Below are 27,224 nucleotides of genomic sequence, written 5' to 3' on the forward strand. Positions count from 1 at the left end.
AAACTTCCAGAAAAGTATAGAACGATGCTGAGAAACCGTTGATATTTTATTGCAGGACAATCTGGGTATTTTTATGCAATCAAAGTTGATGGTTAATATGCATCATAAAAATTTATATTAGTAAAAAGTTAAATATCTATTTTTATAAAATTAAAAAAACAATTCATTTTCATATTTGCTAAATTTTTAAAGACTCTTCGTAACGTTCCTTTGCAATACAAAGGCATGTTTCTGTTTCTTCTAATTAAGCAAACACAAAACTTGATTTAGACGTACACTTCCTGCTGTCGTCGCTAAGTTTCCTTTTTCGTATTTATGTGCAACTCCATTCGCGTGCAGTGATTGTACTTTTTTCTGTATTGCCGTCATATCGCACACATCATGCCAGACCAGAGTCGCAACGCGGCACCTGGACTTATATTTACTGCGGAACTATATGGGTCGGGGTCACGTGAGAGCAACCGTTATTCCCGCGAGCAGAGGGGTGCCTCCATATAGCATCCCTCTCGGTCGCGCGCATTAATCACACAAACCCGCCGGCTCGTTTAAAAGGTCGACCATTAAAGTCTCCGCGACTCGAATTGCAAAGAGGCAAAACCAGAATTTTTCTCTGTGAATAAGAAAGAAATGCAGAGACTCTGCCTGAGAGCAAAGAAATATTGAAAGGGAAGGAAGGGGTGCAAAAAATAATCTCTTTCATTCCCGTAGAGCAAAAAATAAAGTTTATATCTGAGCCGCGTGCAAAGTTGAGGAGGAAATGAAATGTCCTTGAGAAATTCAGCAAATGTTTGCTTATTTATCGGGTTGCCCCTATAATCAGTCATGGCTTTATTACAAAAACGATTTTCAATTTGAAATGACAAATGCTTCCTGCAAAATTTTTCCAACTGCCAAAAAATAAAATAAATAAATTTATAGTTCTAATAAAGTAAAATAAAATTTTTTATTGGATATATTTGTTTCCACTTTCTCACAGATAATTATTAAATTATTTAAATTAAAGTTAAATTGATGAGGCTGAACTAATTTTCATGGCGCGAGTAATTCAGGTTTCTGTGCATTTTCAATCCGCAAACGCACGACACGACCGGCCGCAGCAGCAGAAAAGGCAGCTGAGGAAATTTTATGGCTGCGGTGGTGCGAATCACCGAACGACCGAGAGTGTAAAATGCATCTTCTCTGCATGCATATCGACGAGAGAGAGGAATTGTGGGCAGACGATGAGAGCCAAATTAAGATCATTACGCCGATATTACGGCTGCAGCGCCGAAGTGATTAAATTTTATTGCATCCGTCTGCATCACAATACTCTCGCTGGTCGCGCGCATCGGCAAAAAAATCAGCCAGCCGGCGTGTTTTATTATTATTTTATACCCACCGTAGGCCGCGAAAAGAAAGACGCGAGAGCGGCGACGGCGCGCAGGCGGCCGAGCGGCGAAACAGGCGCTTTGAGCCAGCGAAACCCCACTCGCGGCTCAGTCATTGATGAGCGCTCGAGCTGAGCGAAACGAAACCAGTGATCCCACTTATTTACGTGCCCATAGTGCTGGATTATCTCGCTGAAAACCTTCAAGCGCAAGCCCGTGGATTATTTCGGATACTTTTTAGTGTTTGGCATAAAATGTAAAAAGGTGAGAAATATTTACCATTTTTGTAAGTTTTCTAATTTATTTTATTTTTTTAAATATTTTATTAAAGATTTCATTTTAGAACAGAAAAAATACAATTAAAAAAATTTCATGAAATGATTGTAAAATTTCAAAAATTTATCTAAATAATGTGTGTTGTGAATTAATTTGTATATTTTTTTTTTCTAAATTCTCTCATTGCAATCCCTCTATAGCGTCAAGTCTGTGGTATTCTGGATGGTCGGTCTCGAAAGTGATGATAGAAATTTCGCTGACAGTCATTTGACAACTATTGTATTGAACAGACCAACTGGCATACATTCGCTGCTGAAATCAGACGAAACACTTGTTCGGCTTCCCCTCGCACGAATATCATTATTATGATCAAAAAGTATTTGACGAAAACCGCAAACGCCGCCGAACGATTTTCTCTCAGGCGCACATACCAGTTCCCCCGGCGTCGTAATGTATTCAAACCTTCGCTTGCAAAATTTTAGAGCGGCTTTTTGAGCAAAGCGTAATTTTCGGTGGGCTAATCATCATAAAATATAATTTACGCTAATCAGACAAAATTGGAGGTTTTTGACGTCGGCGCTCGCGCAATAATATAATAAGTGCGCGCCGGGTTTTTATATACGCGACGTACCACATTATCTGGGTGAAGAAAAAACAGGGGCAAGGCCGCCCAAAGTCATTACACTCGGTACAGAAATATCCGCTCAAAGCTTGTCGTATGGGTGCTCAAAAGACGTTCCACGACCAGTTATTTTTACCTCTAAATCCTCTCAAAAGTACAATTAAAATAAAGGCGTTTTATATACTTTATTAATCTGAGTTAATGAAATTTTTGATATTTTTTAAAATTATTTAAATTAATTTCTATCAAATTTTTTATTTATGGTTATTATGTTCAATTTTCATTATTTTTATTTCAATTTTGTTTAGTACTAGTTTTAGCGTATGCATTAAACAATATATTTAATGAATATGAGCAATGAAAATTTAGAAAAACGTTTAACAGACAAGCAGAGAAATCTTTCATTTTTAATATTGATTAATAATGATTGAAAATGAATTTCAGATATCCTCCAAAAATGCTGCACGAAACGCCTTCAGTGCAACTTTCCCGTCTGCTGGACGGCGACGACGAGGAGAGTCCGGACGATTTTGCCACCCCGCCTGCGCAGGCTTTTCGCCGCGGCCAGAGTAGGGTGTACCACGCGTCCGAATGGGTTGAGCACCAAGAGTGCATCTGGGCTCAAGCCACCCCCAAAAGTGAGAAACAATCCCCCGAAACAGTGACCCCGGAGGGCGGTGAGGAGTGGCAGCTGATTGTGTCGGGGCACGCGGGGCCGCCGAGCCACAAGAGCCAGGACTCGGGTTTTTCCGACTCCGAGTCGGAGGCCTCGCCGCACCAGCTGGAGTTCAAACCGGTGCCCAAGCCGGCCGGCTCGCCCGCCCCGGGCACGCCGCTGCAGTGCTCGACCCCCAAGGCGGCCAGGACGACGCTGCGGGCAAGGATTGTGAGCCGCAAAAGTGGTGCTAATGACAAGAAGAAGGATTGTAAAGTGAACTACGGACGGACTTTGGTGAACCCTTCTTTGGATTTGCTGCTCACGACGAGGTGAGTTTATTTCACAATTTATTTAAAACGTTATTTTTAAGGATACAGAAGCCAGGAAAATCCAACCGAGAAGCCCAAAATAAAATTATAAATAGCAATATTTTTATGCAAATTTTTGTTGAAAGTTCGAATTTTAGTGAAAGATGGGCTTGTAATAGATAAATTTGCGGTGTCTTCAGACACAAAATTCTGAAAAGGAAAACCTTTTTCCCAGTTCAAGAAGTTTTATTTTCTTGATTTATTTATTATTTATTGGCTACATAAACAAACTCTTCAAATTTTTTAATTTCAATTTCACGCATTGTTTCTTTTGCGAGTTTGTTTAGATCAATGTCAAAAATAAAATTATTTTTTTCTATTTTTAAATCAACCACTTTACCTCTCCACCGACAAAAGAACGCAACCTGCATTATTGAAGTGTCGTACAGGTTGCCTAGTCAAGTTGATTCTCGCTTTTACCAATTCGCTGACACTATCGGAATTCGGCACTTTCCAAAATAATCATTCAACAAAATGCTAAATGTTAGAGACAATTATTTTCTGGTTCCATAAAAATAATAATCACCGGATGCCGCAAATAATTTTACCGCCTCTGCGGTTTCATTTTTTTTCCGTAAAATAATTATTTAGAGACCCAAGCAGTTGGTGAATCATCCATATTTCTAGCTGATAGACCTTTTTGTGAATACCAGGAAATTTTTTAAGGAAAATTACTTGATGTTTTTGTCGCTGCTGATAGGTAATTTTTCAAGTCGTGGCAAAATTTGCGAGTTTGGAGAGCAGCATCAAGAAAGAGAACCTGATTTGGACGCGCAAACAAACGAGTAGTACGTACGTGGTGTGCCAACACTCGGTTGGCATCACCTGTCGTAAATCAGAGGGGCACATTACTTAAATTTATGCAAATGTATGCCCAGGCGCGCGGTGAATAGGACAAAGAGAACGAGGCTGAAGAATTAATAGAGCCGGTGATTTTAACGCCCGTGGTTCCTTGTTAGATGGGCCTTTGTTGTAGATAAGCAGGCGAGAGTGAGTGCGAGAGAGAGGTGCAGTGGATACACACCAGAATAAATATAAATCCTCACCCACATCTCTGCACACGTTGCTCCGCAGAATTTTAAAAAGCCTCGTTTTCGGTCTTTTGTTTCGCAAGCAAGCAGCCTTGAAAATTACGGCAATTTGGCTGGCAGAAAATTAATTCCCAGACTTATCTTCTTCAGAGATGGCTCGTGCTTTGATATCTCAATGACAGTGTTTATTTTTCTAATATATGGAAAAGAGAGAAAAATTTACATATTTTATATGCAGACCAAAATTTTAATTTTATCAAAATTGTTTTAGTTACTTTTTGGCAATTGTTTTACTAATAACTTAAATCAACCGGATAAACAAAAGAGATATTCCCACAAGATAAAAAATTTCAAGGGCTCAACTTCTTCTTCGTCTGCACTGACGAGTGAGCTAGCAAACGTCTCTCTTGCTGGTCGACCCTTGAAACCAAGATTCTTCTTCCTCTTCCCTGCAGACAGACAATGCCGATCTATTTTGATTCGCAACTCTCAGCATCACTCTCATTTTTATCCTCGACTCGCGAGTCGCGACAGACAAAGTGTAGCGCAACAAGGGGCCAATTAAAAAAGCAATTAGGCAGGGAGCCGTAAAAATTAATTGGCGGCGCGAATCTGTTGACAAGTAAAATACTTTTTAATTCAGCACTCTCCGTTTCAATGTTGCTGCTTTGTATGCACGCGTCCCTGAAGACAATCGCAATCATATTTCTTGCGCGAGAGACATTTAATGGACGAAACAAGGGGTCTTGACAGCCGAGCACAGCAAAATAAATATATGTTTAATTTCAAACCTGCTCGCGGTCTGCTCGCCGAGGAAGAAGAACGTGCTAAAAAGTTGCAGCTCTTTTTGCCGGCTCGCGAATTCCCGAGGCGTTATCTCGATCCCTCTTGTTTATATAAAATGTCCGGCCGGCCGAAAAGGTCCATTGTTTGCACGCTCTTATTGTGTTATGAAAGAAAAGAGCGCGGCATGTAATATTTTCAAGTCCAGCAGCAGCAGTCACTTTCGTGCGTACACTTGCTGGAAGGTCAAGCCCAATATTATTCAATCAAAATGTTGCTCCCTTTCAAGTCACGCTTTTCACGCAACAAATTAACTCGGGATTTATATATTGTTCGCTTTGTCTCGCACGGCCTTTGTCACTTTTATTGGCCATTATTTCAGACGAGAGGGGCACTCTTTCGAATTAATTATGAGGAAGCCATTGCACGTGCATTGGAATTTTAATTGGAATTTAAACTCTTTTACGATCTTTGAGTTAAATTTGTGTATCCACAAATTTTTAGTTGAAAAAATAATAATAAAGAACCCGGACTTGGATGGAATTTTTCAACAAAATTTTCCTCCTGCAATAAAGAAAGCGTGTGTCGAATCAGAGATAATTTCGGCCCCGGTCGCGTTGTTATTTGATTTTGAGCACGTACACCACTTCAGATTCAGGGTTCATTAGCCATTTATTTCATGTGTGTGGTGCCGAAGTTGATCGCCACTTTGAGAAAAATACGACGTTGTTCTCCGCGTTTTATGCCCGAGCGCGATCTCAACTCAATAATTTGCTGTAACTAATCACTTCATCAAAATCGATTTTCAGGCCATGGCCCTCTGTGTTCGCGCGCGTTACACAAACACGGGGCGACTGCCGACTGACTCATCCTCTTTATTGCGCTCATATTCCAATGGAAAAGTTGCAATTACTCTTGATTTATCGCACGAGCCGATCGCAATAACAACTGTACTTGACCACGAATTTCCAGCGATTTATGAGAAAGCTCGCAGTTTATTTATGTCTTCATTAATTGGATTTTCTTGGCTAGGAGATTTGTTTTGCTCAGAGACGCAGACAAAATATTAAAATTTCATTTTTTATCGTAAAACCCCAAAAGGCATGAAAAGTGAAACTACCAGATACAAATCTGGAGTATAATTGCGTGAAACAGAATCTGGCTTTGATTTTATCTTGATATAGAGAGCGAACACACATCTTTACAAATGTCCATAATTAATTGATGGCTTGTGGCAGGGTTGTGGGCAGCGAGGTGTGTCGCGATCCAGTGGAGAGATGGCTGCAAGAAACGCGATCGCGTGTCGACGCCGAGTGCATGACCACCCTGCAGGGCAAGGCCATCGCCTCAAGACTGGGAAGTGCGTGCTCCAGAGTGGTCGGCGCAAGGGATGCTGTGCGTGCCCTCCAGCAAAGGGCGCACGTCATCTCGGCAGAGTTCGCCAAATTGTGCCAGTAAGTAAAAATATATTTTAAAATAATTAAATAATAGTAATAAAAATTGTCCTTACAAGTATTTTCCAACTTTATTTTTTTATTATAAAATAAATTTTTAATATATTTATAAAGTGTTATTAAAAAATTTTAGTTGCTCTATTTTTGTCCAAGGTGCATACAAAAATTTCTTTTACAATTAAAAATCTTTAAAATGCAACACTATATATAAATTGTACGTCAGATCCCACATTACAACATTGAAGTTTTAAGATGAATAAAACTCGTGAGCTTGGTCTTTATCATCAGGCGATGCATACAAAATTATTTTGCAAATAAAATATATAACGTCAAAAATAATATACTATCAGTAAGTCGCATGTTGGATGTCTTTGAATTAAAATAAATATTTTTATCCAATATTATATTTTCCAAAATTATCAATGATTATTTAGGATTAAAAGAATGTAAAATATATGATAGCAAGAAAATAAAATATTTTTTAATACCATAATGAATGCTATTCTCAAAACTGTAAACAATTTTAAATATTTAGGATGAATGAATCTTTATTACAGGATGTATAAGCGCTGCTGTAAATGCTTAATATTAGGCAAGGGGACGAAATAAATCTATCTGGAATTTTAAAATCCTTATTTATTCTATTGTAATTTATATCATACGCAGTCATAAAAAAGTATTTTTAATAATATTTAATTTTGAATAACACCAAAACCAGTTTCTTCTCCTCTTTGAATCTTCGGAATCGCGTTCGACACGGCCCCGGCGAGTTTCATAATAAATAAGCAGCTCGTGCTCGCTAAATCGTCACGCAAATCGCGCGCAACTCGTAATTTTTCACTTCCTTGGCCCTCAGCAACCTCGTAGTGGCTTTTTATCCAGCGATTGGACGCTCAGGAGCATTCTTTAAGCAGATTTGTTTTCCACACATCTGCCAGAAAAATATTTTAATGAGGGTTATAGCTTTTTTTCTCCATCCGATGGGATTTTTTATTTAAAAAAGCAGATGTGATTCGCGTGATGCGAATGCAATTTTTTACTCTCTTCAAAGACTTTTCAAACAGATTCCGCCAACTGATATCAAAATCCTATTATAAGGAAAAATAGCAGACAATGATTTATTCTTTATTGTGTGTGTGATTTCAGACACATGGAGTTGGACAGACTTGAATCTTGTCCGCCCCTGGCTGAAAGTCTCATCGGTCATGTCCATGAATTCGTTCAGGGCTACCAGTCGCACCACGCGCAGTGTCCAGACGAGGAGCAGCGCCGCGAGGACCAGGAGCGGCTGGCGCGTGAAGAGGCCTCCCTAGTGGCCGCCTGCGACCGCCTCCTGCTCACCTGCAACAGCCCGGACGGCACCCTGTCCAGGGAGCAACTCGCCCTGGATGTCGCCTCCCTCGGACACTCGTTCACGCGGCTGGTCGACCGGGTTCTGAGTCACGAAATCAAAGGGTTGGTTTGGGTCCTCGAGCAGGCGAGTCCGGCTGAGATTGACCTCAGGTCGGCCCTGGCGAGCATCGCGGCGCTTGGCCTTGAGGGAAGCCACCTGTGCAAACTAATCATCAAGTGCGGCGCCGTCCGCGCCCTCTTGGCTGTTTGCCTGGACGCGTCCAAGCCGAACCTTCGAATCGCCGCCCTCAGGACGCTGGCCATCATTTGTGGGGAGGTTGACGCTGTTAGACACTTAGATCAGGTAAGCAGAAAAAAATAAATTTTTAATGTAATAAAACTCTCCTCAGAATTAAAAGAAAATAATTTGAGCTTATGAGAAGTTAAAATATTATAGAATTTTCCAAACTTGGTGATATTTTAAAACGGCTAAAAGAGTTTATTTCAAAGAAAATTAAAAAAAAATGTATTTTTATATTTATTGTTTGGCAGCTACTTGAAAAAAAAGGAATTTAAGTAATTTCATATTTAATATTTTATGAATTGAAAGAAAATTTTATATCCGTTTATAAAGTAAAACAAAACTTAGTGTGCTTTTTCTAACTAAAATTTATTTTCAGGGTGGTGGAATTGAAATCCTGGCTGATATCCTGACAGAAAACCAAAGAAGTGAGGAGGAGAGAGCGGAAGCCGCCTCTGTTTTAACTCAAGCGTCCACCCTTGGAGTGGATGGCAGCTTAACCATCGAGTCCCTTCCTGACCACTTGGACTCATTAGTTTCTTCTCTTTCTCGTAAGTGTTCTCAAATTCTTATTCAACTTCTGTTATTAAAAAAATATAATTTTTTTTAGAACTTGCAAGTGAGACCAAAAAAGGCGAGTCCCTGCTGCTAGCTCTGGCCGCCCTGACCAACCTGTCGTTCCTGGAGCCGCGCCAGTGTGTGATGCTGCTTGTTCAAAAGGGCGTCACCAACAAACTGCTGAATGCCGTCCGCAGTGGCGTATCCACATCCCTCTTTGTACAAGAACAGGCGGCCACTCTTTTGGCCAATATGGCGGCCGTCGCTGAGGCCAGGGCCGAGTTGGCCGAGAGTGGTCGTGCCGTTGTTGCCCTTTTGTGCTTCCTTCAAATCAGATCTTCCCCTCTGCAGCGCGCGCCGGAAATTTCCGCAGCCGAAAGGGTCCAGCAAAAGTCTGCAATTGCCTTGTCAAGGTAAATAAAATTATATAATACAGCAAAATTTTTCCTACTTTTATTAAAATTTACAGTGTAATTTTCAATTTTTGTACTAATTTAATTCATAATTTTTGTACCATAGGTTGTGCAGTTCACAAACGGTGGCTCAACAAATTGTGGACCTGCAAGGGGCAGAAAGGTTGGTGCGTCTCTGCAAGGACGAAAAGGAGAGGAACCACAGCGACGGGGTTCTTGTAGCTTGCCTCGTAAGTTTATTGCTAAATTCTGAGATTGTAAAATTCCTTTAATTATTTCCTTCATTGCAGTCTGCGCTCAGGAAAATTGCTTCACATTGTGGCTCTGAAGTGATTGAAAAACTCGGTGCTCAGGAACTAGTGGCACCAAGACTTCTGGACTCTTTTCTTCTTTACTCGTCAAGACAAGAAAGTTACGTGTGAACTTGCCTTTATTATTATTGTCTTATTTTTATTACTCGCAGTCAAACAAAAGTTTACACAAACTTCCTGTTATTATTAATTTCTTAAATTTAAATTAAACTTTAATTATTATGTGTTCATCTGTATGTGAACTGTGTTTTTAAGATGTCAAATAAAATGTTGTTAAATTCGAGAATGCAAAAAATAATCAATAAAAACATAAAATTAAAAATTACAATGCTGAATGAGTTTCTATTTCATTTATAAATTAATTAAAGCAAAAGGAAAAAATTATATATTATACGCACGCGAATGCATTTTACAAAATATATGGAGAATTAATTTTTTTTTATTCCTGTTCTTGTAAAAAAAATCAGCCAGACGCAAAACGATCTAACAGTATTGTTATGCAACCCTAATACACTGGTGCCTCGCGGTACAGTATGACACTAGATTGCAGGCGCCTGCGAGACACGTCGATGGTCTGCCAGACGGCAGCACCGAGGAGATTTTTGAGGGGGCGTAACACCGTCGTGTGTTGTTGACGTTGAGTCGTCGAGCAATGAAATTGGAAAGACTTTCACGTCGGATTCTACGCACTGACACGCAATGAGCACGTTTTTAAGTAATTAACGTGAATTATGAAAATAATCCGCTGAAGATGGGTGATCACGTCGATTTTTCCAAATTGATGCAAGCTGCCAGCGAGAATAGGCAGAGCAGCGCAAACAAAAATGTACGATCACGGCAAGCATGCCGACCTATTTTCTCTTTGATTTATTGTACTTTTGATTTCAGAGTCGATATCTTGTTACGAAGTTCAAACCGCCGAAGAAAGTCTCACGTCAGGATGCTGCGCTATCAGATAATATTAAAAATTTCATGGCGAAAAAAGCTGAAGAGGAACGACAGAAGAAAGAGGAAGCGGAGAGACAAAAAAGGGTGTGCAAAATGTTCAATTAATTTTACTTTGCTTAATTTAAAATTTTACGAGACAATTTCAAACTCTTTTCGCATAATCTTATTGTTAAGGCTTTTTGTCATTTCAGAATTTGATTGAAAAGCGATCTGAGGATTCGAAAGCGTTCAAACGTATTCAGTTGATGAAAAAATCCACAAAGTCCGCCAGCAAGTCCGTCATGGCAGATGCTATGGACGCCCAAGACCCTATGGATTGTAAGAATATTTTTTTGATTCGCAAGTAATGGTGAGAATTAAAGTTATGGACCACAATTTTTACAGCAATGAGACAGCCAGATGAAGACGACTATGGATTTTCTTCAACAACAGAATCTGCCATGTATGAAAAAATGATGCGAGGTTACGTCTCTCAGAGTCAAGACAAAAAAACTACGCCTTCCAAAAAGCCAACAAGTAATCTGATCGCTACTAAAGTAAATTTTAAATTTGATCTATGCAATTGAAAATTATTAACTTTCAATAATTTTAGGCTAGAGTAAGAGAAGCTTTTGAAAGAGAACAGATGGAAGCAGAAATGCCACACCGAAGAAAAAGGAAACAGAAATCGGAAGAGAGCACAACAACAAAGCACTCTGAATATTACGACGATTACGAGGAAGCACCTGCAGCACCAGTGAAGCCCAAAAAGCCTCCTCCTCCGTCTTTAATGAACTTCAACGAAATGCTTCGAGCTGCACAGCTAAACAGAGACCGACCGATGCTGGACGATGACCCGGTCCGACTAAACCCAGTGAAGAAACCACCAGAACCAAGTGAACCAGAGAGACTTATGACTAAAAAGGAGAGGCGCGAGTATTTGAAAGAGAAGGAGTACCTGGATAGAAAGGCTGAAAGGGCAAAAACGGGCGGCAAGAGTGTCCCTCAGGTGGCACCTTTAACTTCCGGAACAACTCTCGGTCGTATTCCCAAAATCCCAAAAAAAGAGCCAACTTCTGATGATCAGGCAGCCCGTGCAAGCCCCAGACCCAGTGAAAAGCCAAGCACAAGCCATGATATGAAAAAATGCAACGGGAAACCAAACTCTACGCTGAACAAAGTACCACCAAAACCTTTGGAAAAGGGTTCAATCCTTGAAAAGAGACTAACATTGCCTGAGAAAAGACCAGTTGTGCCTGAAAAATCAAAACCACTTTTGCCTTCCAGTTCAAAAGTGCCTCCTCCGAAAACTGGAAAACCATCTGGGCCCTCAAAATCAGAGCCGAGACGAGAAATTGAGAGGGAGAAGCCTTTATTGCCCAACAAAACCCTGCCAAAGCCACAACCTGCAAATGGAAAAGTACCTCCAAGACCTGCAACAGCCCCAGCGCCAAAATCTGGACAAATTCGGCCAGCAGTGCAAGAGAGAGGACGACTCCCAGTTGCAAAACCAACAAGTTCGGTCCCTGCAAGAACTTCTGGAGGCCCAGTTAGATCTGAAGGAAGACCCCTATCTGCGCAGGCCAAACCAGGACCATCTAGGATTGATCCAGGTCGGCCAGCTGGAGGACCGCAGAGGCCACCAGGCGCTCCAGCAAGGCCTCCCGTAGTTCAAGGCCAACCTGACGGAAGACCTGCTGCTGCCTCCGGACGGCTAGTGAATGGGTCAATGAGGCCTGGTCAGCGACCAGGAGGACCACCGATGAGGAGACCCGTGGGTGGTGATTACCCCAGGGGACCTCCAATGAAGAGGAGTAAAATGGCCATTCCCAGCGATTCTGAGTCGGAAGTTGATTCCGAAATGGACGACTTCATAGACGACACGCCGCAGGAAAATGATCTTGATCTTTCATCTGTTCTCAAAAATGTTTTTGGATACGACAAGAGAAAGTAAGAAATAGAATGTCATGCATTCAACTAATTTTACAAAAATGGTTTTCAGATACATGGCAAGGGACTTCGATGATGACGATGAGTGTATGGAGTCTAGTTATGACCAAATAAATAAAGAAGAGTTCATCAGTAAAAAAGCAGGTATGTTTGAGGGTTGGGTTTATTTATTTCAATCAATGAGTTTTAAATTTTCTTTTAGGTATTTTGGAGGATTTGGCTGACATTGAGAGAAAGAAGCGCTTAAAGGAGGCTGCTAAAAAGCGGAAAGGTCAGAGATAATTTTTTCAATAGTGTATTGGGTGATGCGTTGTGGCTTGTGAAACTTGAAATTATTATAATGATTTGTTACTTTTTAAATAAAATTTCTTGGATATAGTATCCACAAGGCAGATTGACTTGCTTTTTATTCAGTTTTGAACAGTTTTAACTGCAAATACATAATGTAATTTATTTATTATAATATTTATGTTGTTTATCATCATTTAGTTAAATTACGGGTTATAATGTACTTCAATTTAATTATTTGCAATCACTGCAGCGATGCATTGCTATTTACTTTAAACAGTACACATAATCGCTGAAAAATTCAGGTCATGTTTATTTAAGCGTAATTAACCCTTCATGCGCGCGAAGAGGCTGTTTTCATAAATATCAGTGTTTTCCAAAAGGAATGTCAAAAATTGTTTGTCATTAAAAATTAAAAAAGTACTATTTTCGGACACTTCAAAGGAACACAGCCAGCCCTTAAAACTAGGTATCCTAGTGTATCGATTATGTTTGGCCGGAGCCTCCTGACAAGTTAATCAAGGATTTCTCCAGCTCTAAATTCACCTCATCGCTGTCGGGGGCCTCCGAAATTACCCAAGAGTCGTCAGTGCTTTCAAGTTTCTCCCGGCAAATGGGACAAGTTTTGTGGTTTACATTCCTAAGCAGAAAAATATAGAGGATGAATTAAAGCCAGCAACTCTTTAAACCTTTAAATACTTACCACTGTTCAATGCATGGAAGGCAGTAGCTGTGCGCGCATGGCAATATAACCTCGGGCTTTCGTTCGAGACAAATGCAGCATTCGCCAATGTTGTTCCCCATACATGAATCTTCCATGTCATTTAATAATACTGATGTGCTCAAAATATCATGGGCATGGTGTCCTGAAGCGCTACTCTCTACTGCGACCAAGTGGCCTTTCAGGGTGTGCGCCACCTGTAGCAAAATAATTATAGTTAACAACATACATTATTTTGATTTTAATTGTGTCCAAAACCTTCAAGAGCTGAGGGAGGTTTAAAATTTTGTGACTTTCAATCTTATTCGTGGTCACATTAACCCTGACGCAAGCGATCCTGACGGTGCTCTTCCATAGAATCGAAGTGTCGCTTCCTTTCTTCACAGCAAAAACGAGCTTCCTGCCTTTACTGTCCACGCATCTACAACACCTGTATGCATAATTCATGTTTATGAGGGTTAATTTTTGTGATTAATTAATACTGACAATGTGTTCAGCTGGCGTATGCAGTCGAGGAAGTCGTCGTAACTCAGACTGGCGACGTCGGTGATGGTTCTGGCATGTTGGATGAGGGTTCCCATAGACTCTGGCAAAGCCTCCGATGCCGTCTGCCCCATGGTTCTGCAGTTCCGTTTACTGTCCGCAAATCTTGAGCCGCATTACGAACGTAAATTATTGAATTTTCCCAAGGACAAAAGCAAAACTTCTTAAAAAGCAGGGCCGCTTACAACGTCGAACGTCATCTCGTTTTGCCAGCTGCTGTATGTAAATAAACAAATAATTTGATTGGTTCTCGTGGTGGGGCCTCGGGACCATGACCAATCAGCGCGCTTCTTCCTTCCCGCTTACACCGGTCAACAAAAACACATGATTTTTCAAATTTTTCTCTTCCTGGCTCAGAAATATTTAAAAATAGGTACTAATATTTTTGTATTTGCAAGGCCTTTAGTTTAAAAAACGCTGGCATCAACAGAATTGCTTTTGACCTACAGTATTTCCTTCTATTGGTAGAATGGCACAATAATTTGAAACAATTACAGGCCTTTTTCTATGTAACAAAAAACATTCAACATGCCTGAAATCGACATCAGTGGTGTGCCGGTGGAATTTCCATTCACCCCTTACGAAGTGCAGAGGGTTTATATGGAAAAAGTTATAGAGTGCCTGCAGAAGGTATAATTTTAGTGAAAGAAAATATGTATTAAATTTAACATTAATTAATAATAACATTGAATTACCAGGGCATCAATGGTGTTCTTGAGTCGCCGACAGGCACTGGAAAAACCTTGAGTCTCCTCTGCGCCTCCTTAGGATGGCTTCGAGTGAAGAAGGCTCAGATGCAGGCCAATTCTGCTCAGAGATCAGCAGCTGCTGGAAATCAAAATTCCATGAGTAGCGTCATGCAGAGTCTGGGGCTTGCAGCTGGTTCTGTTGTTCCTCAAGAGCTGATGGGAATAAGTATGAAAAACTTTTTATAAAATATATTTATTTCTTATATATCATTTGATCTAAATAAATTCAGACTACCCAAAAATCATCTACGCCTCTCGAACGCACACCCAGCTATCGCAGGCATTAAATGAGCTTCGAAGGACAAAATATGTGGATGGATTCAAAAGCACTGTGATCGGCTCTCGAGACCAACTTTGCATTCACTCGGAAGTCCTCAAGGAGACGAACAACATGAACAAAATTCACATGTGTCAAAAATTTGTGGCAGCCAGATCTTGCATTTTCTACAACAGAGTTGAGGAGATGAAGAATAGTCCCTCTTTCACGGAGACGTCAGGCATAACTGACATCGAAGACCTCGTCAAGAAGGGCACCACTCACAAGTGCTGTCCTTACTACATGGCAAAAGAGTTGAAAAACAACGCTGACATTGTGTTTATGCCTTACAACTACTTGCTAGATCCCTTGGCCCGAAAAGCAAACAACATCGAGTTGGATGTAAGCATTTAATTATGAAGTGCTATGTACCAAATTTAAAATAATTTTGCAATATTTCATTAGAATTCTGTTATTATTCTGGACGAAGCTCATAACGTGGAGAAAATTTGTGAGGAAGCAGGGTCGTTGCAGTTTAGGAGCACTGACGTTGCACTTTGTATAACAGAGGTAAATTAAGATTAATTTTTGTGATTCAAAAAATTTAAAAAAGGCATTTTTGTAGATAACAAAAGTGATGAAAGACTTGATGAGCCACATGGAGTCAAATGGTTTTGGAGTTGAAACATCTGCAGCCGTCAGAGACTTTAACCAAGACGACTTGATGCTTTTGAAGACAATGTTCCTCGAGCTGGAAGCTGCAATCGATGCGATTGAAGTGTCTGGAGAAGGGACAACTTATCCAGGACAGCAGATCTTTGCTATCTTGGGCAAAGCTGACATTTCAGGGAGCAAGGTTCCCATGCTGCAGTCTGTCATTGACAAGCTTGTCCAGTATCTGGCCACAAGTGCAAATTCTCCGGTCCAGAGAATGGGCGTTGGACTTCAAAAGTTTTCCGAGCTTTTGACAGTTGTTTTCACAAACAGAGGAGACAAAGACGACCCTAATCAGTCCTACTACAAGGTTTGTGCATAGTTTATTCAAAAAAGATAAATAATTTTTTTCGTTTTAATATAGCTCCATGTGACGTTTGAGGAAGCAAAAAACACTAAGAAAACATGGCTGGATGTCAAAAGCGACAAGTTTAAGAAAGGCAGGATATTGAATTACTGGTGCTTCAGTCCTTCATTTGGGTGCGTATTTATCATTTTTATTGCTCTTTACGGAATTAAAATGGTTGATCATTTAAGCATGAAAATGTTGTGGCAACAAGGAGTCCGTAGTATCATCTTGACTTCCGGAACTCTGAGCCCCATCCCACCTCTGGTGCAAGAATTGGGCATCAGTATTGGTGTGACACTGGAAAATGGACACGTCGTAACTGGAGATCAGGTGTTTGTTGGTGTTGTGTCGTCGGGTCCAGATGGAACGCAGTTAAATTCCTCATTCAATACTAGGTAATTCTCAATTTTATTTTTATTACTTCAGATATGTTAATAAGAAAATTAATAAATTAGGAATGATCCAAAATATATTGCTGCTCTTGGAAGGACAATCCAAAATTTCAGCCGAGTTGTTCCTGGTGGACTTCTGGTATTTTTCCCATCCTATCCTTTGCTAAAGAAATGCCAGGATGAATGGCAGGGCATGGGAATTTGGTCAAAAATTGTAGAAAATAAGGCAGGTTTTAATTTAAAGTTGATTGTCTTTAATTTAAAATTTGATTATAGTCTATCTTTGTTGAGTCGCAAATCAGAGAGGCATTTGCCAGCAACATGGCTGAATACTACGACAAAATTCATGGGTCTGATGGCAAAGGTGCCTGTTTCTTAGCAGTGTGCAGAGGAAAGGTAATCACAATGGGATATCCTATTGAAAAATTTAATTCTAAATAATTGCACTCTTAGGTTTCTGAAGGTCTCGACTTTTCTGATAACAACGGTCGAGCTGTGATCATCACTGGATTACCATATCCTCCATTCAAAGACCCCAGAGTCGTGCTGAAGCAGCAGTATTTGGATTCAATCAGATCTAGAGATAAAAACGTGAGCTTTCAATGACTAATTTTAATGTTTAGTAATTTATTTCTCTACACTCGATAGGCTATTTCTGGCCAGATGTGGTACCAACTTGAGGCTTCGAGAGCAGTGAACCAGGCCATTGGAAGAGTTATCAGACACAAAAGTGATTTCGGCGCCATTCTCTTGTGTGATACTCGCTTTGGAAATACCAATTTCAAGCAACAACTGTCAGCATGGCTCCAACCCCACATCCAAGTTTATAGTCAGTTCGGAGGTTGCTACAAATCTGTGATTGATTTTTTCAAAAAGACTGTAACTATGGTAAGGATGGGCTTAGATTTTTTTCAATGTAAAATTAATTTTCAATTTTAAAGTTTCCAACGACAGAAACAAGATATCTGTCTAGGCAGCCAGCTAATCGAGGTGCTGCAAAAGAAGATGAGTTAAGGTCGATGACTGCTGTTGGCTTTGGACAGGCATCCTCAAGAAAGGTTAGCAAACAGATCCAGTCGGGACCCGCACCATCATCTCTCAGCACAAGCCAAATAACGCTTGACATACTCAATTCATCAGTGGAGTCCCCCATTGCTATTTCACCTCTGGTTACAAAGAAGGACAAGAAAAGTTTGGTCAGCAAAGGCCTCTTCAGTGCCATTCAGGAGACCAAGTCTGATGGTGTAATCAATTTCAACGAAAACGTGCAGGTATTTTTCTTATTGTTTTATTTTATTAAAATGAAGATGATTTATTGCTTTTGATTATAAGGTTGACTTTTATCTACCAAAGTTTACAAGGAACGCTTCAAGCTCAAATTTGGGAGCATCGAGCTCTCTGAAAAGAAAACTGATAGACAATCCAACGGTGCAAAACAAGTCATGGGTAAAATCAAAATCACAATCTTCCAGTTCATCTCAGACAAGTATAGCTGATAAAAGAGAGGCTTCAAAGGACTATTTGATGAAGGTATATATTAACTTATTTAGTTGCAAATTGTGTTTATTGATATATCACAAAGGCAATTGCTGCCCATAACGGGATACATCATTCATACATTCAAAATTATACAAATTCAATACAATTGAGAGAAAAGATGAGAGTTTTACAAACAAAGTTTTACATGCGAAATTTAAGTTTCTACTTTTCTTTTAATTAATTAATATGCCTGTCATATTAGATTAAGTATTCTCTCAGTGCGGACGAATACAGGAATTATATAAGAATGGTGAAAAATTATAATTTGGACAGCAACTACTCAGCGCTCATGGACTCGCTGAAACCCATTCTACGAGACAAGAAAATAAAGGTGGAACTTTATGAAGGCAAGCTTAAATTTAAAGCAAAAAACCTTAAAAATATTAAAGGCGTTTTTTTTTTCTTCAGGTTTTACCCGCTTCATCAAGGAAGAGCACAGGCCTAAATACAGGGAATTTTTATCAACATTAAGCTGACAAAATTTTGTCCACTACACTCAAATTTGGTACCATTAAATTGTTTTATAACTTTTATTTTACAGAAAATTTGCACCAAAGCTTTTCTGTTGGTATTTGCGGTATTTGAACCTTTTAGAAAATGCATCCTTAATTCCTAAAAATGTTTAAAATGCAGAGAATGCACAGCAACGGATAAATTTTTTTTATAACCAGCCAAGTTCCAAGAGCCTGAAATTTCTCAGATGTTCTCAGCATTCCAGCATAATTTTAATCGTTTTTCTCTTGAAAACCTCAAATTAAAATCAAAAATTTTAGAAATAATAATACTTAAACATAAACTACTAATATGCAATTTTATTCAAATCGATTTGGAGAAAAAATACAATTCATGAACAATTTCTGGCACAATTATTTAAAATGAAGTTCACAAAAAACAAAATTTTACGAATGCAGCCTCTTATTCTCTTAAGTCTTGATTGCGAGTATGTATGACATATATAATGCAAAAATTAATGGATATTTAGGATAGAAAACCCTTGAGAACTAATTGAATTTCAGATCGCATTTAAATTTTACTTGGCTGCAATTTCCTCAGTGCGGCTGATGGGAATTTCCTTGGGCTTCTCGACCTCTCCAGAAATGGGGGCTTCGATGCACAGCACGCCCTCGTTACTGAGCAGGGACTTGAGGTTGGAGACCTCCACACTTTCTGGAAGGGTGTAGAGACGACTCATCTCCTGGTAGAAGCGGCTGCCGTCCTCAGACTTTTTCTCCATCTTGGCGTCGATGGTGAGGACGCGGTCTTTGAGGCTCACCTTGATGTCCTCGGGTTTGAAGCTGGAGACGTCCAGGTTGATGCGGTACGTGTTGCCAGAGGTCTCGGCCGCCTCCAAGGGCATAGAACGAGGGAGCATTTGCATCAGGGGTGAGTACCTGATAACAAATTAGAATCAATTGTTAGGGATGAGAGCGCCTTTAAAATAAAAACTAAATAATCAGTAAATATTGTATGAAAATTACCTGAAGAATGAGTCAAAATGGTCCATCTGACGGTCCATGTCTCTTATCATGCGATTTACGGTCCTGCTTGGAAGGCCCCAGAAGGTTCTCTGGGCCGGAACAAACTGAGCACGTGCCACGACCGGCAAAGCAGATTTGACCACTCGGAACATTTTTGAAGTTGCTCGGTTGTTTTTCCTGCGAAATTAAAAAATATGAATAATTTAAAATCATATTGGAAAAATTAAACGGAAGCTCATGGAACAATAAGTAAAAAGCAACAAATTTGTGCTGGGAAAAGATGCCAGTAGAAGCGGGCAGGAAAAATGTGGTATAAATTTGATAAATTTTTAAAATAGAACAAAATAATTTACTTTAATTAAACTTAAAGAATTGTTCAAACAGATCTTTTATAATAGAGTGATATGCCACCTGGTTAATGAAAAAACTGTAGAGAAATGACATTATATGTTCTTACCTTTTCTGACAAAAAACTCTTTGAAATTTGAAAGTGTGCAGCAGAGAAGTGGTGCCGGCAGTATTTATACCCACGCTAAGAAAAGTTTCTAGAATATTACAGAACAAAAATGATTCCAGCCGGCAGCGCTCCCTGCAATGTTTATCAAGTGCATCCCCTGCAATAGATGGCGATGCAGTTCTATGCACCGGGGGAAATTCGGCTGCAATGGCGCGATAGAATTTTTTACTGCACGCGGTTATGTGTATAATGTATTGCTGTCATTGCTGATCATCCCTTTTATATAAATTGCAATTTTTAACTTACACTTGGCGCACTAGCGCAGTGAAATTACGTGTTGTGTTGTGTGAAAAATTAGCAAATAAATAATGGAAAAGAACAGTTTTGATTGCAAAATAATTTTGCTCAGTAGAAACTTAAAAATAAATTAACTAGATTTTCTTTCAATAATAATAATTATCTGAAGTTAATATTAAAGGAACAACATTATAGCTAATGGAAAAATACTAAGTCAATTTTTAGATGTGCGTGTGCGATTGAGAAATGACAATGATGACTTTATTTAAGAGTAATTTTAATATAATATTGGTTTTTATTTATATTTATTTGTACAACTATGATATTTAAAATTTAAATATATATTTAGTTTCAAATCGTGTTTATTAATGTATCTTCGGGCAATATATTTATGGTAGCTGCAACACAATAATTTATCATTTTTTACTATTCATATTTGATAAACTCTTTACATGGAAACTATTATTTTTTGAAATCCTCTGTTGCTAAATATTGGTCAACATTATTAATTATTATATTCCAAAGTTGATATACCACGACATACAGTATTAATGATCACAAATATAATTTCATTGAAATCGAATATATCATTATTGTATTATATAATTAAGCACAGGAAAATTATAATCATAATTAGTCATAAATTAAATCTAATTTTCTAACAAAAAAGGTCCCATCAATTTTAATTTCTTGATCGCTCTTCCAGCATATACTCTAGCTTTTTCAATCGCGTTAGAATGAGGTCCATCTTATCAACTTCCGTATTTTTGTGTGCCACTGCCAAGGCATCGCTTACAATGGTATTGAATGTGCGGCAAAACGAAAATCTGCAAGGCCTGCTACCGCCGATGCAACCCGTGCAGCACTCGTTTCTGCAACACGTATTCAAATCTGGCTCCACTCGATTATTCTGGTTGAGGAAAACATGCACCTTGTTTCCACTCTCGGCAAGCAAATTATCGAGCAGTAAAATTTTTGTGCCCATCCAACTTGTGTAGGGTTTTAAAATCATGCAACAGCAATTTTTCCACGAGACGAGAAGGACAGACTCGATGTCATAGAAGAATTTTACTTGTGACACACAGAAAATGAGTTCGGCTTCGTTTCTAATCTCTTGCGTGTCACTGACGGCCAAACCATTTAGTAAATTAACCATCACGATGGAGATCAAAAATAAAAATGACAGGAAAATCAAATGGCTTGCAATTGACACGTGATTGAATTCAAGGTCTCCAGCTTCGTATTCACCGCTGATCATAACTATCGTTTTAAATATTGAGTCGGGCAACGTGTTAAAAAAGTCCTTGCAATCTTCCACTCCCTCTTTGGGGGTGCACTTAGGAAAGATGATGTAAAATGAAAAACCGAAAGCGGCGATGAGACACATGTACCATAAAAGGAATTTCAGGAAATTTAACGCCACTTGAAAGAACATGCGGATGTAGATGGCCAGGCAGGGGTGGCGACTCATGAGGAGGACCATCTCGATGCAAATCAGCAGGCAAAGTGCGGAGGCCACCCATTTGGTGAAGGGCGAGTGCAGCAGGCACACGGTCATCACGATAATTGTCATTTCCAGCCAATTTTCCAATGTTAAGAGGTACTTCTTTGTGAGAAAAACGAGTTGGAATAATTCGCGCAGGGCAAAGAAAACGGTCAGCACCATCAGCAAGTTCCAAACGGAATCAAAGTGTTCGTGGAGAAATCCAACATTTTCGGTTCGGTTTTTAGCGACCACCATGTCTTCATTGTTGATGTTCTTGAAATCAATGCTGAAGACAAACAAAAAGAAAGTGAGCGTGAACGCTAAATAAAAAGCAAAGTTCAGCCAGTAGAACCAGAAAAGCCGGTGCCATTTGATGCGCAGAAAGGCCTTGATGACGGGGTGTTGCAGCGCAATTCTGTGGCTCTTCGAATCCACCATCCATCGCAAAGTCTGCATTTCAGGCTCGGACGGTATGTCCCCGTTTTCATCATTAATTGCACCACCCATATTCAAACTTGAGTACCCTTTGCTGCTCGCCTTTGAAAACTCTTGATTTTTCTTAGGGACTTTCAGGAAATTAAAATCAAATACGAGCGCGTGGCTGCAGTCCATGCAGCTGTCGTCTGTGCATTGTATTTGATCGTCCAGGTGTTGCATGATGAGCTCTGGACGCATATTGAGGAAAACGGGAGAGTTGAACTTATCAGGGGCAAAAATGTTTGCCCCGTACTTCAGCAGGACCTCAACAATGTCATTCAGGCGCCGTTTGGCTGCGTAGTGAAGGGCCGTCATGCCCCTGTAGTCTTCTTCATTGACCCATTTCTTGACGTCTGAAATCTGAGTCGCTGCCAATTTCAAAATCGATTCCACCACATTAACGCTGGTATTCATGTTGTCTGTGTGGACGGCGAAATGGAGAACAGTCAGTTGGGAATTGCCGGGTAATTTTTTGGTGATGTCAAGCTTCTTGCCTGCACTTTCGATTAGATCAAAGTACTGCTCCCCGGCTTTGATTGCCGCAAAAAGGGCCGTGTTCGGGTCGGCGCCCTGGTCAATCAAAGTCGCCGCCATTCTGGGGAGTCGGTTTTTAATTGCGCACTCCAAAAGTGTGTACCGTCCTTTGTACGGTTTGTTCAGCTCCATGGAAGTAACATTTTTTAGAAGCCATTCTTCGAAGGCATTTTCTTTGTTGTCCACACTGACAGAATGTCTCTCAAGCTTTTCTATTAACACATCTAGGGTATCCATTATAGAGTCCGAACACCCCGTGTATGTGCACCCAGTGTAAGATTCCACCCACAGAGGTTTGTATTTTTCAATATAATCCCTGGCACTTTTGCCATCAATTTTCATATCTATGTTTGCTCTATTCTGAAGGAGAAATTCAACAATTGACCAGAGTTCATTTTGCGCAGCCAAATGTACTGCGGTGATGTCTGCTACCCCGTCCTTAGCAAAAAGATTGCAGTTTTTTTCGACCAGCAGTTTTACGCACTTCAGTGCATTTTCCTCAACAATTTCAAAGTTTTGGTTTTCCAAACTGCTTACCGAAGCAGCTCCGCGAATAGCAGAGTGTATTGCGGTCTCACCATTTTTGGTGAGCGCTGTCGGATCGGCGGGATTTATAGAGTGATTGATGAGTTGCGCAAGCAATCTGTGCAGCCCTCTTTTAGCTGCCTGATGGATAGGGTACGATCCGGCGCTCGGGTGGATTCCGTGAGCATTATATCTATAAAGCAGCTTGTCCGCAAACTCGCATCTTTTCTCTTCATCCTGCAAAAAATTGACCTTTCAATTCAAGGATACTTGATATAAAATTGATGTGTATAAATAAAAAATGAAAACAAAAATGACGCAGGCATCAGGCAATAATGATAATTTTGAGGCATGTAAAAAAAATTTCAATACGCGAATTTTAATAATTTTTTTTACTATTCTGTGCCATTTGAGGAACAAGTGACTGATAACGTAAAAACGCCATATCTTTTAATGCACTTTTTTATTGTCTACCATTCTTTTGGTCACGGTGTGCGACCCTTTATTTCCTTAAAAAACGCGCTGCTCCTTGACTAATTATTAGCAAAAGCACGTTTCTTATTCATGAAAGGGTTGTTGGCCGAGATCAAAACTGGAATAGAGTCGTTTTGGTTTTGAACAAAAGCAATTTCTCCAGCGACCCGTTTTTCAATTCATGAACGTCTCATCACTTCTTCCCTGTATTAATTTTAAGACTCAAGAATCGAGACTGATAAAATATTTTAGAGTTCCTTTCAAGCTTTTATTGATTTCCTGTTGCTCTCTTTTTTTTATATGTAATTTAGTTTCTCCGAAAGTAATAATAACAAAAAATAACTCACTTTGATTAGTTTGCTGGTGCAAATTTCGTGCAAAGCCTCGCCTGCCTGAGCGTCACTCAGTGTATCGATGGCGCTTTCGAACGCGAGAATATCATCCGTTCGGAACGCGCTGACCATCTTTTCCTTGTAGCCGATCGGTTGCAGCTCGTTGTCGCACAGCATCTTTGCCTAGAAGGGCCTCCAGCCGGCTCTAAATTTGTAAGAAGTAAACTCGCATTAGAGATTCATCTGGCGACTTGCAGCCGGGTGGGTGTTGTGTTTATCACTCATGTGATGAAGGAAGGGTATGCGAGGATTATTTTGGGTGCGAGGCTAACTAAAAATATGTCACCATGTTCATAGTAAAAAGTATTTAAATTATTCCCAAAAAGATAGCATGATATTTTTTTTATTTTGATGTGTCATTGAGCTAATGAATTAATTTTCTGTAACGTGTATATATGCCTTTTTTTTAAATTTCAGGGAAATGTGTTTCATTCTAATGATTAGGTGGTATAATTAAGTAAAAGGAAAGTTTATATTAAAAGCTGAATTTTCCTTGATTTTTGTATAGTTTTTAGTTGTTGCATGTGGAAAAAATAATCCAATCCAGAATCCACGTTGAGGAAAAGACGAATTTAAATGCAATAACTCATGAAATATGTCTGCAAAATAGAAACTACAAAAAGTAATAATTATTATTGTCATCAGAATTTTAAAGTTACATTTTTCTCATCAGATAATTCAATTGCTTTTTGAATAATTAATTTTTTTTGTTTACACCTATTACTAAATTCTTTTTAAAGGAAATTTTTTATATGTTTAATGAAATAAATTTCAAATTTTAATAATTAATATTTTTTTTGTGATGAGAATTAATTTTTTTAATTGTTTCAGCTATAACTTGTTTAAAAATAGTTAGTTTTCAACGATCGTGGATTTAAATTAACCAATGTTGTCTCAAAAATCGTCAAAAAAATCATATTTTTACATGTGTGCTTATATAAGCGTGTTTTTATCACAATAAGTATAAGGTTAAGAATATTGGTTTAGAACAACTAAAAAACTATATTTTCAGCGAAAAACAATTTGGTGGCTTTAATTATTATTGAAGGAAAAAATAAAAACTTGATCAAAATTGGGAAAAAAATTTCTTGTACATTTCTTCCAAGGTTGGAGATTAAGAGCTTGTTTTGTATTGATAAGCAATTGGGATTTCCTTGTTTAAAAATTTGCTAGAAAACAAGAAAAGCTAATTTACATTTTGGCCATGATCTTGGAGCCACTGTATGGTTCCCTGTGCCAAATCATTTTACATTGATATGTTTATCTCAAGACTCTGACGATTTTGCGCGGTTCCGCCAAATACCGAATACATTAGTGTACCCGTTTGAGCAGCCTGGTTCAAAAAACTCATCAAGGAAAAGCCAAATTTAAATTGTGTCTACCTCTTTAACTTAAAATATTATTGTATGACGAGATAAACCATGAAATGAAGTTGCCTTTGGATATTTTTAGTAATGAAATTGTTTAGCATATTGTCGCGTACAAAAATGTGAGTAAATGAAAGACAGTCCAGGTGACAACTCCGCGCAAATAGAGGGGAGAACCACTGCCAGAGACCAATTTGTGATTTATGAATGTTTTGTATGGATGACACGCTCGCGTTGGCTAGCACGCTATTGGAATAAAATATGAGAAACTCACACTGATCATATACACAATATTCCAACTTAAACCTTCTGCTGTTTTAATTAAGCAGAGCTTCCAATAATTTACCAGATATTAAAATTTAAAATATTTTGATATAACAATTTCTCCACTAATTTAAAAGGATTAAATTTAACCTAAATTCATTCAGTTTATTTCATATATTGTATATGCACACCTTGCACTAATGACTCCCAGCCGGCGGCGCTATAGATTTATTTTCGTTGTTTGAGCAACATATTAAATAACCCTCATGCAACATATATATTTATTCAACAAGTATTGCTTGGCGTGACAATGTGCTTACCGCTCCGCCGTTTCGTTCGGCTGGTCAGTATATTGCTTTTTTATTGATCCGCTAGCCACTGGCCAGCGCTCAGCCCGGGGTTTCTAAGCCAGATTTCGGTCGGATATCCGGTAGAGATTTTTCCCTTTAAATTTTTTAAATATAAACATAAATTATAACAGATTTTTGCATATTCTCAATTCTATCGGTCAAAGGTTGAAGATCGTGGGCTTTAAATGAAACGCGCCGACACCCGAAAGCACTTGACTGTGTAAAGGAATGCAGGTTGGGATTTTTATAAATTACTCCAATTTCATCGTAGATTAATGGACAAATAATAAGCTTAACTATGAGAAAAGTTTTTTAATTGTTGTTGTTTCAAAGAAATAAAACAATAGAAATCTTACTCTTGGAGTACAAAAGCAGCCTTTGGGATGTGCACGGAAACACTGACGCACAACTGCGCACTGCGGATGAAATAATGATACTGAAGCTGTTGTGGCTGATGCGTTGCTTAGCTGTGAAAGGCCGACTCAGCGGCCTGTCTGCCAGTGCTGCGTTGTCAAGTTTAAAACCATTCCACTATCCATTTGGTTGGATACAAGTTTTTTTGACCATGCGAGGGGCGACCGTGATATCGCCACATATTTTACTCTATTATTTGAGGTAACAAAAGGTGCTGCTTTTTGGGACAAAACAAACAAAAAGTATATAGAGGGGAAGGGTATCTTTTGTAATATGCTCTAATATGGGGTCGTGGGGTTCTTTTTATAAAAAAGCGGCGAGAATTTAACTTTCTTTTTAGGGTCAGGCCAAGACAAATTCATGTTAGCCTGTGCCCTTATTAAGTGGCGCAGAATGTGCCACTCGATTTTATTTATTATTTTTTTTTTTTTTATTTATCTTTAATATTTCTCTGTTTATTAACATCAAGCAACAAAGAACCTTAAAATAAATATCCCTTAATGCTTCACAATAATGCGAGCAAAACTAAAATAGTTCATAATATTTAAACATGATTTATTTGTTTGAAAATTTACAATTTTTAGAAACTTGACTTAATAAAAGTTTAAAATATCAGACCAAAATGAGTACGAAGACTTTTGTTTATCATGCACAATGCTACTCGTTGAAAGTAATGTGATGCTGAGGATAACTTGATGTAATATTAGATTGCTATGGTGAAGGGCGCATTTTATTCGCTTATCACTTAAATTTCATCTACTCAGAATTAATTAGGTCCAATTCGACCCTTGTGACTAAATACAAGAA

The 27,224-nt window shown here is 39.0% G+C and overlaps 6 protein-coding genes across 7 annotated transcripts; 3 read left to right on the plus strand and 3 right to left on the minus strand.

Moving 5' to 3' along the window:
- Positions 1 to 1,469: 1,469 nt before the first annotated feature.
- Positions 1,470 to 9,789, plus strand: LOC132199925 (protein inscuteable homolog). Its single transcript, XM_059625031.1, has 8 exons — positions 1,470 to 1,631; positions 2,710 to 3,252; positions 6,344 to 6,559; positions 7,706 to 8,255; positions 8,572 to 8,743; positions 8,803 to 9,163; positions 9,270 to 9,393; positions 9,454 to 9,789. The coding sequence occupies exons 2-8, from the start codon at positions 2,723 to 2,725 to the stop codon at positions 9,583 to 9,585; spliced, it is 2,085 nt and encodes a 694-aa protein (XP_059481014.1). The 5' UTR covers positions 1,470 to 1,631; positions 2,710 to 2,722; the 3' UTR covers positions 9,586 to 9,789.
- A 302-nt stretch (positions 9,790 to 10,091) lies between these two features.
- On the plus strand, positions 10,092 to 12,745 carry LOC132200857 (protein SPT2 homolog). The gene is made up of 7 exons (XM_059626609.1): positions 10,092 to 10,300; positions 10,363 to 10,506; positions 10,614 to 10,740; positions 10,807 to 10,958; positions 11,015 to 12,351; positions 12,404 to 12,495; positions 12,554 to 12,745. Exons 1-7 carry the CDS (start codon positions 10,226 to 10,228, stop codon positions 12,631 to 12,633), a joined length of 2,007 nt encoding a protein of 668 aa, XP_059482592.1. The 5' UTR covers positions 10,092 to 10,225; the 3' UTR covers positions 12,634 to 12,745.
- LOC132200868 (RING finger protein 141-like) lies at positions 12,547 to 14,130 on the minus strand. The gene is made up of 4 exons (XM_059626635.1): positions 13,847 to 14,130; positions 13,619 to 13,790; positions 13,343 to 13,557; positions 12,547 to 13,279 (listed from the first exon to the last, which is right to left on the minus strand). The coding sequence occupies exons 1-4, from the start codon at positions 13,975 to 13,977 to the stop codon at positions 13,126 to 13,128; spliced, it is 672 nt and encodes a 223-aa protein (XP_059482618.1). The 5' UTR covers positions 13,978 to 14,130; the 3' UTR covers positions 12,547 to 13,125.
- Positions 14,131 to 14,184: 54 nt separating this feature from the next.
- On the plus strand, positions 14,185 to 18,579 carry LOC132200854 (regulator of telomere elongation helicase 1 homolog). 2 transcript variants are annotated; one of them, XM_059626606.1, is made up of 16 exons: positions 14,185 to 14,276; positions 14,401 to 14,533; positions 14,602 to 14,818; positions 14,883 to 15,310; positions 15,374 to 15,478; positions 15,534 to 15,932; positions 15,987 to 16,102; positions 16,160 to 16,366; positions 16,427 to 16,589; positions 16,640 to 16,759; positions 16,817 to 16,954; positions 17,012 to 17,251; positions 17,305 to 17,634; positions 17,696 to 17,893; positions 18,105 to 18,249; positions 18,311 to 18,578. In XM_059626606.1, exons 2-16 carry the CDS (start codon positions 14,432 to 14,434, stop codon positions 18,376 to 18,378), a joined length of 2,976 nt encoding a protein of 991 aa, XP_059482589.1. In that variant the 5' UTR covers positions 14,185 to 14,276; positions 14,401 to 14,431; the 3' UTR covers positions 18,379 to 18,578. The 2 variants fall into 2 exon arrangements, with proteins under 2 accessions (XP_059482589.1, XP_059482590.1); XM_059626607.1 differs by having other exon boundaries at positions 14,229 to 14,351; positions 18,311 to 18,579.
- A 115-nt stretch (positions 18,580 to 18,694) lies between these two features.
- Positions 18,695 to 19,997, minus strand: LOC132200869 (heat shock protein hsp-16.2-like). Its single transcript, XM_059626636.1, has 3 exons — positions 19,838 to 19,997; positions 19,381 to 19,557; positions 18,695 to 19,293 (listed from the first exon to the last, which is right to left on the minus strand). Exons 2-3 carry the CDS (start codon positions 19,530 to 19,532, stop codon positions 18,933 to 18,935), a joined length of 513 nt encoding a protein of 170 aa, XP_059482619.1. The 5' UTR covers positions 19,533 to 19,557; positions 19,838 to 19,997; the 3' UTR covers positions 18,695 to 18,932.
- A 424-nt stretch (positions 19,998 to 20,421) lies between these two features.
- Positions 20,422 to 26,492, minus strand: LOC132200856 (transient receptor potential channel pyrexia-like). Its single transcript, XM_059626608.1, has 3 exons — positions 26,360 to 26,492; positions 23,978 to 24,167; positions 20,422 to 23,393 (listed from the first exon to the last, which is right to left on the minus strand). The coding sequence occupies exons 2-3, from the start codon at positions 24,137 to 24,139 to the stop codon at positions 20,817 to 20,819; spliced, it is 2,739 nt and encodes a 912-aa protein (XP_059482591.1). The 5' UTR covers positions 24,140 to 24,167; positions 26,360 to 26,492; the 3' UTR covers positions 20,422 to 20,816.
- Positions 26,493 to 27,224: the final 732 nt, after the last annotated feature.

This window comes from Neocloeon triangulifer, unplaced genomic scaffold, assembly GCF_031216515.1.
Source record: "Neocloeon triangulifer isolate White Clay Creek 2 clone unplaced genomic scaffold, ASM3121651v1 ptg000014l, whole genome shotgun sequence".
Classification (NCBI taxonomy): Eukaryota; Metazoa; Arthropoda; class Insecta; order Ephemeroptera; family Baetidae; genus Neocloeon; species Neocloeon triangulifer.

Coding starts and splice junctions, on each gene's coding strand:
- LOC132200857 (XM_059626609.1), top strand. CDS start 10,226: ATGGGTGATCACGTCGATTTTTCCAAATTGATGCAAGCTGCCAGCGAG. Junction 10,301..10,362: donor AGAGCAGCGCAAACAAAAAT/GTACGATCACGG, acceptor TTTTGATTTCAG/AGTCGATATCTTGTTACGAA. Junction 10,959..11,014: donor GTAATCTGATCGCTACTAAA/GTAAATTTTAAA, acceptor CAATAATTTTAG/GCTAGAGTAAGAGAAGCTTT.
- LOC132200856 (XM_059626608.1), bottom strand. CDS start 24,139: ATGCTGTGCGACAACGAGCTGCAACCGATCGGCTACAAGGAAAAGATG. Junction 23,394..23,977: donor GCACCAGCAAACTAATCAAA/GTGAGTTATTTT, acceptor AATTTTTTGCAG/GATGAAGAGAAAAGATGCGA.
- LOC132200854 (XM_059626606.1), top strand. CDS start 14,432: ATGCCTGAAATCGACATCAGTGGTGTGCCGGTGGAATTTCCATTCACC. Junction 14,534..14,601: donor TTATAGAGTGCCTGCAGAAG/GTATAATTTTAG, acceptor TTGAATTACCAG/GGCATCAATGGTGTTCTTGA. Junction 16,590..16,639: donor CAAAAATTGTAGAAAATAAG/GCAGGTTTTAAT, acceptor ATTTGATTATAG/TCTATCTTTGTTGAGTCGCA.
- LOC132200868 (XM_059626635.1), bottom strand. CDS start 13,977: ATGGGGCAGACGGCATCGGAGGCTTTGCCAGAGTCTATGGGAACCCTC. Junction 13,791..13,846: donor ATACGCCAGCTGAACACATT/GTCAGTATTAAT, acceptor TTATGCATACAG/GTGTTGTAGATGCGTGGACA. Junction 13,280..13,342: donor CTTCCATGCATTGAACAGTG/GTAAGTATTTAA, acceptor TTTTCTGCTTAG/GAATGTAAACCACAAAACTT.
- LOC132200869 (XM_059626636.1), bottom strand. CDS start 19,532: ATGTTCCGAGTGGTCAAATCTGCTTTGCCGGTCGTGGCACGTGCTCAG. Junction 19,294..19,380: donor CATTTTGACTCATTCTTCAG/GTAATTTTCATA, acceptor ATTTGTTATCAG/GTACTCACCCCTGATGCAAA.
- LOC132199925 (XM_059625031.1), top strand. CDS start 2,723: ATGCTGCACGAAACGCCTTCAGTGCAACTTTCCCGTCTGCTGGACGGC. Junction 3,253..6,343: donor GATTTGCTGCTCACGACGAG/GTGAGTTTATTT, acceptor GGCTTGTGGCAG/GGTTGTGGGCAGCGAGGTGT. Junction 6,560..7,705: donor GAGTTCGCCAAATTGTGCCA/GTAAGTAAAAAT, acceptor GTGTGATTTCAG/ACACATGGAGTTGGACAGAC.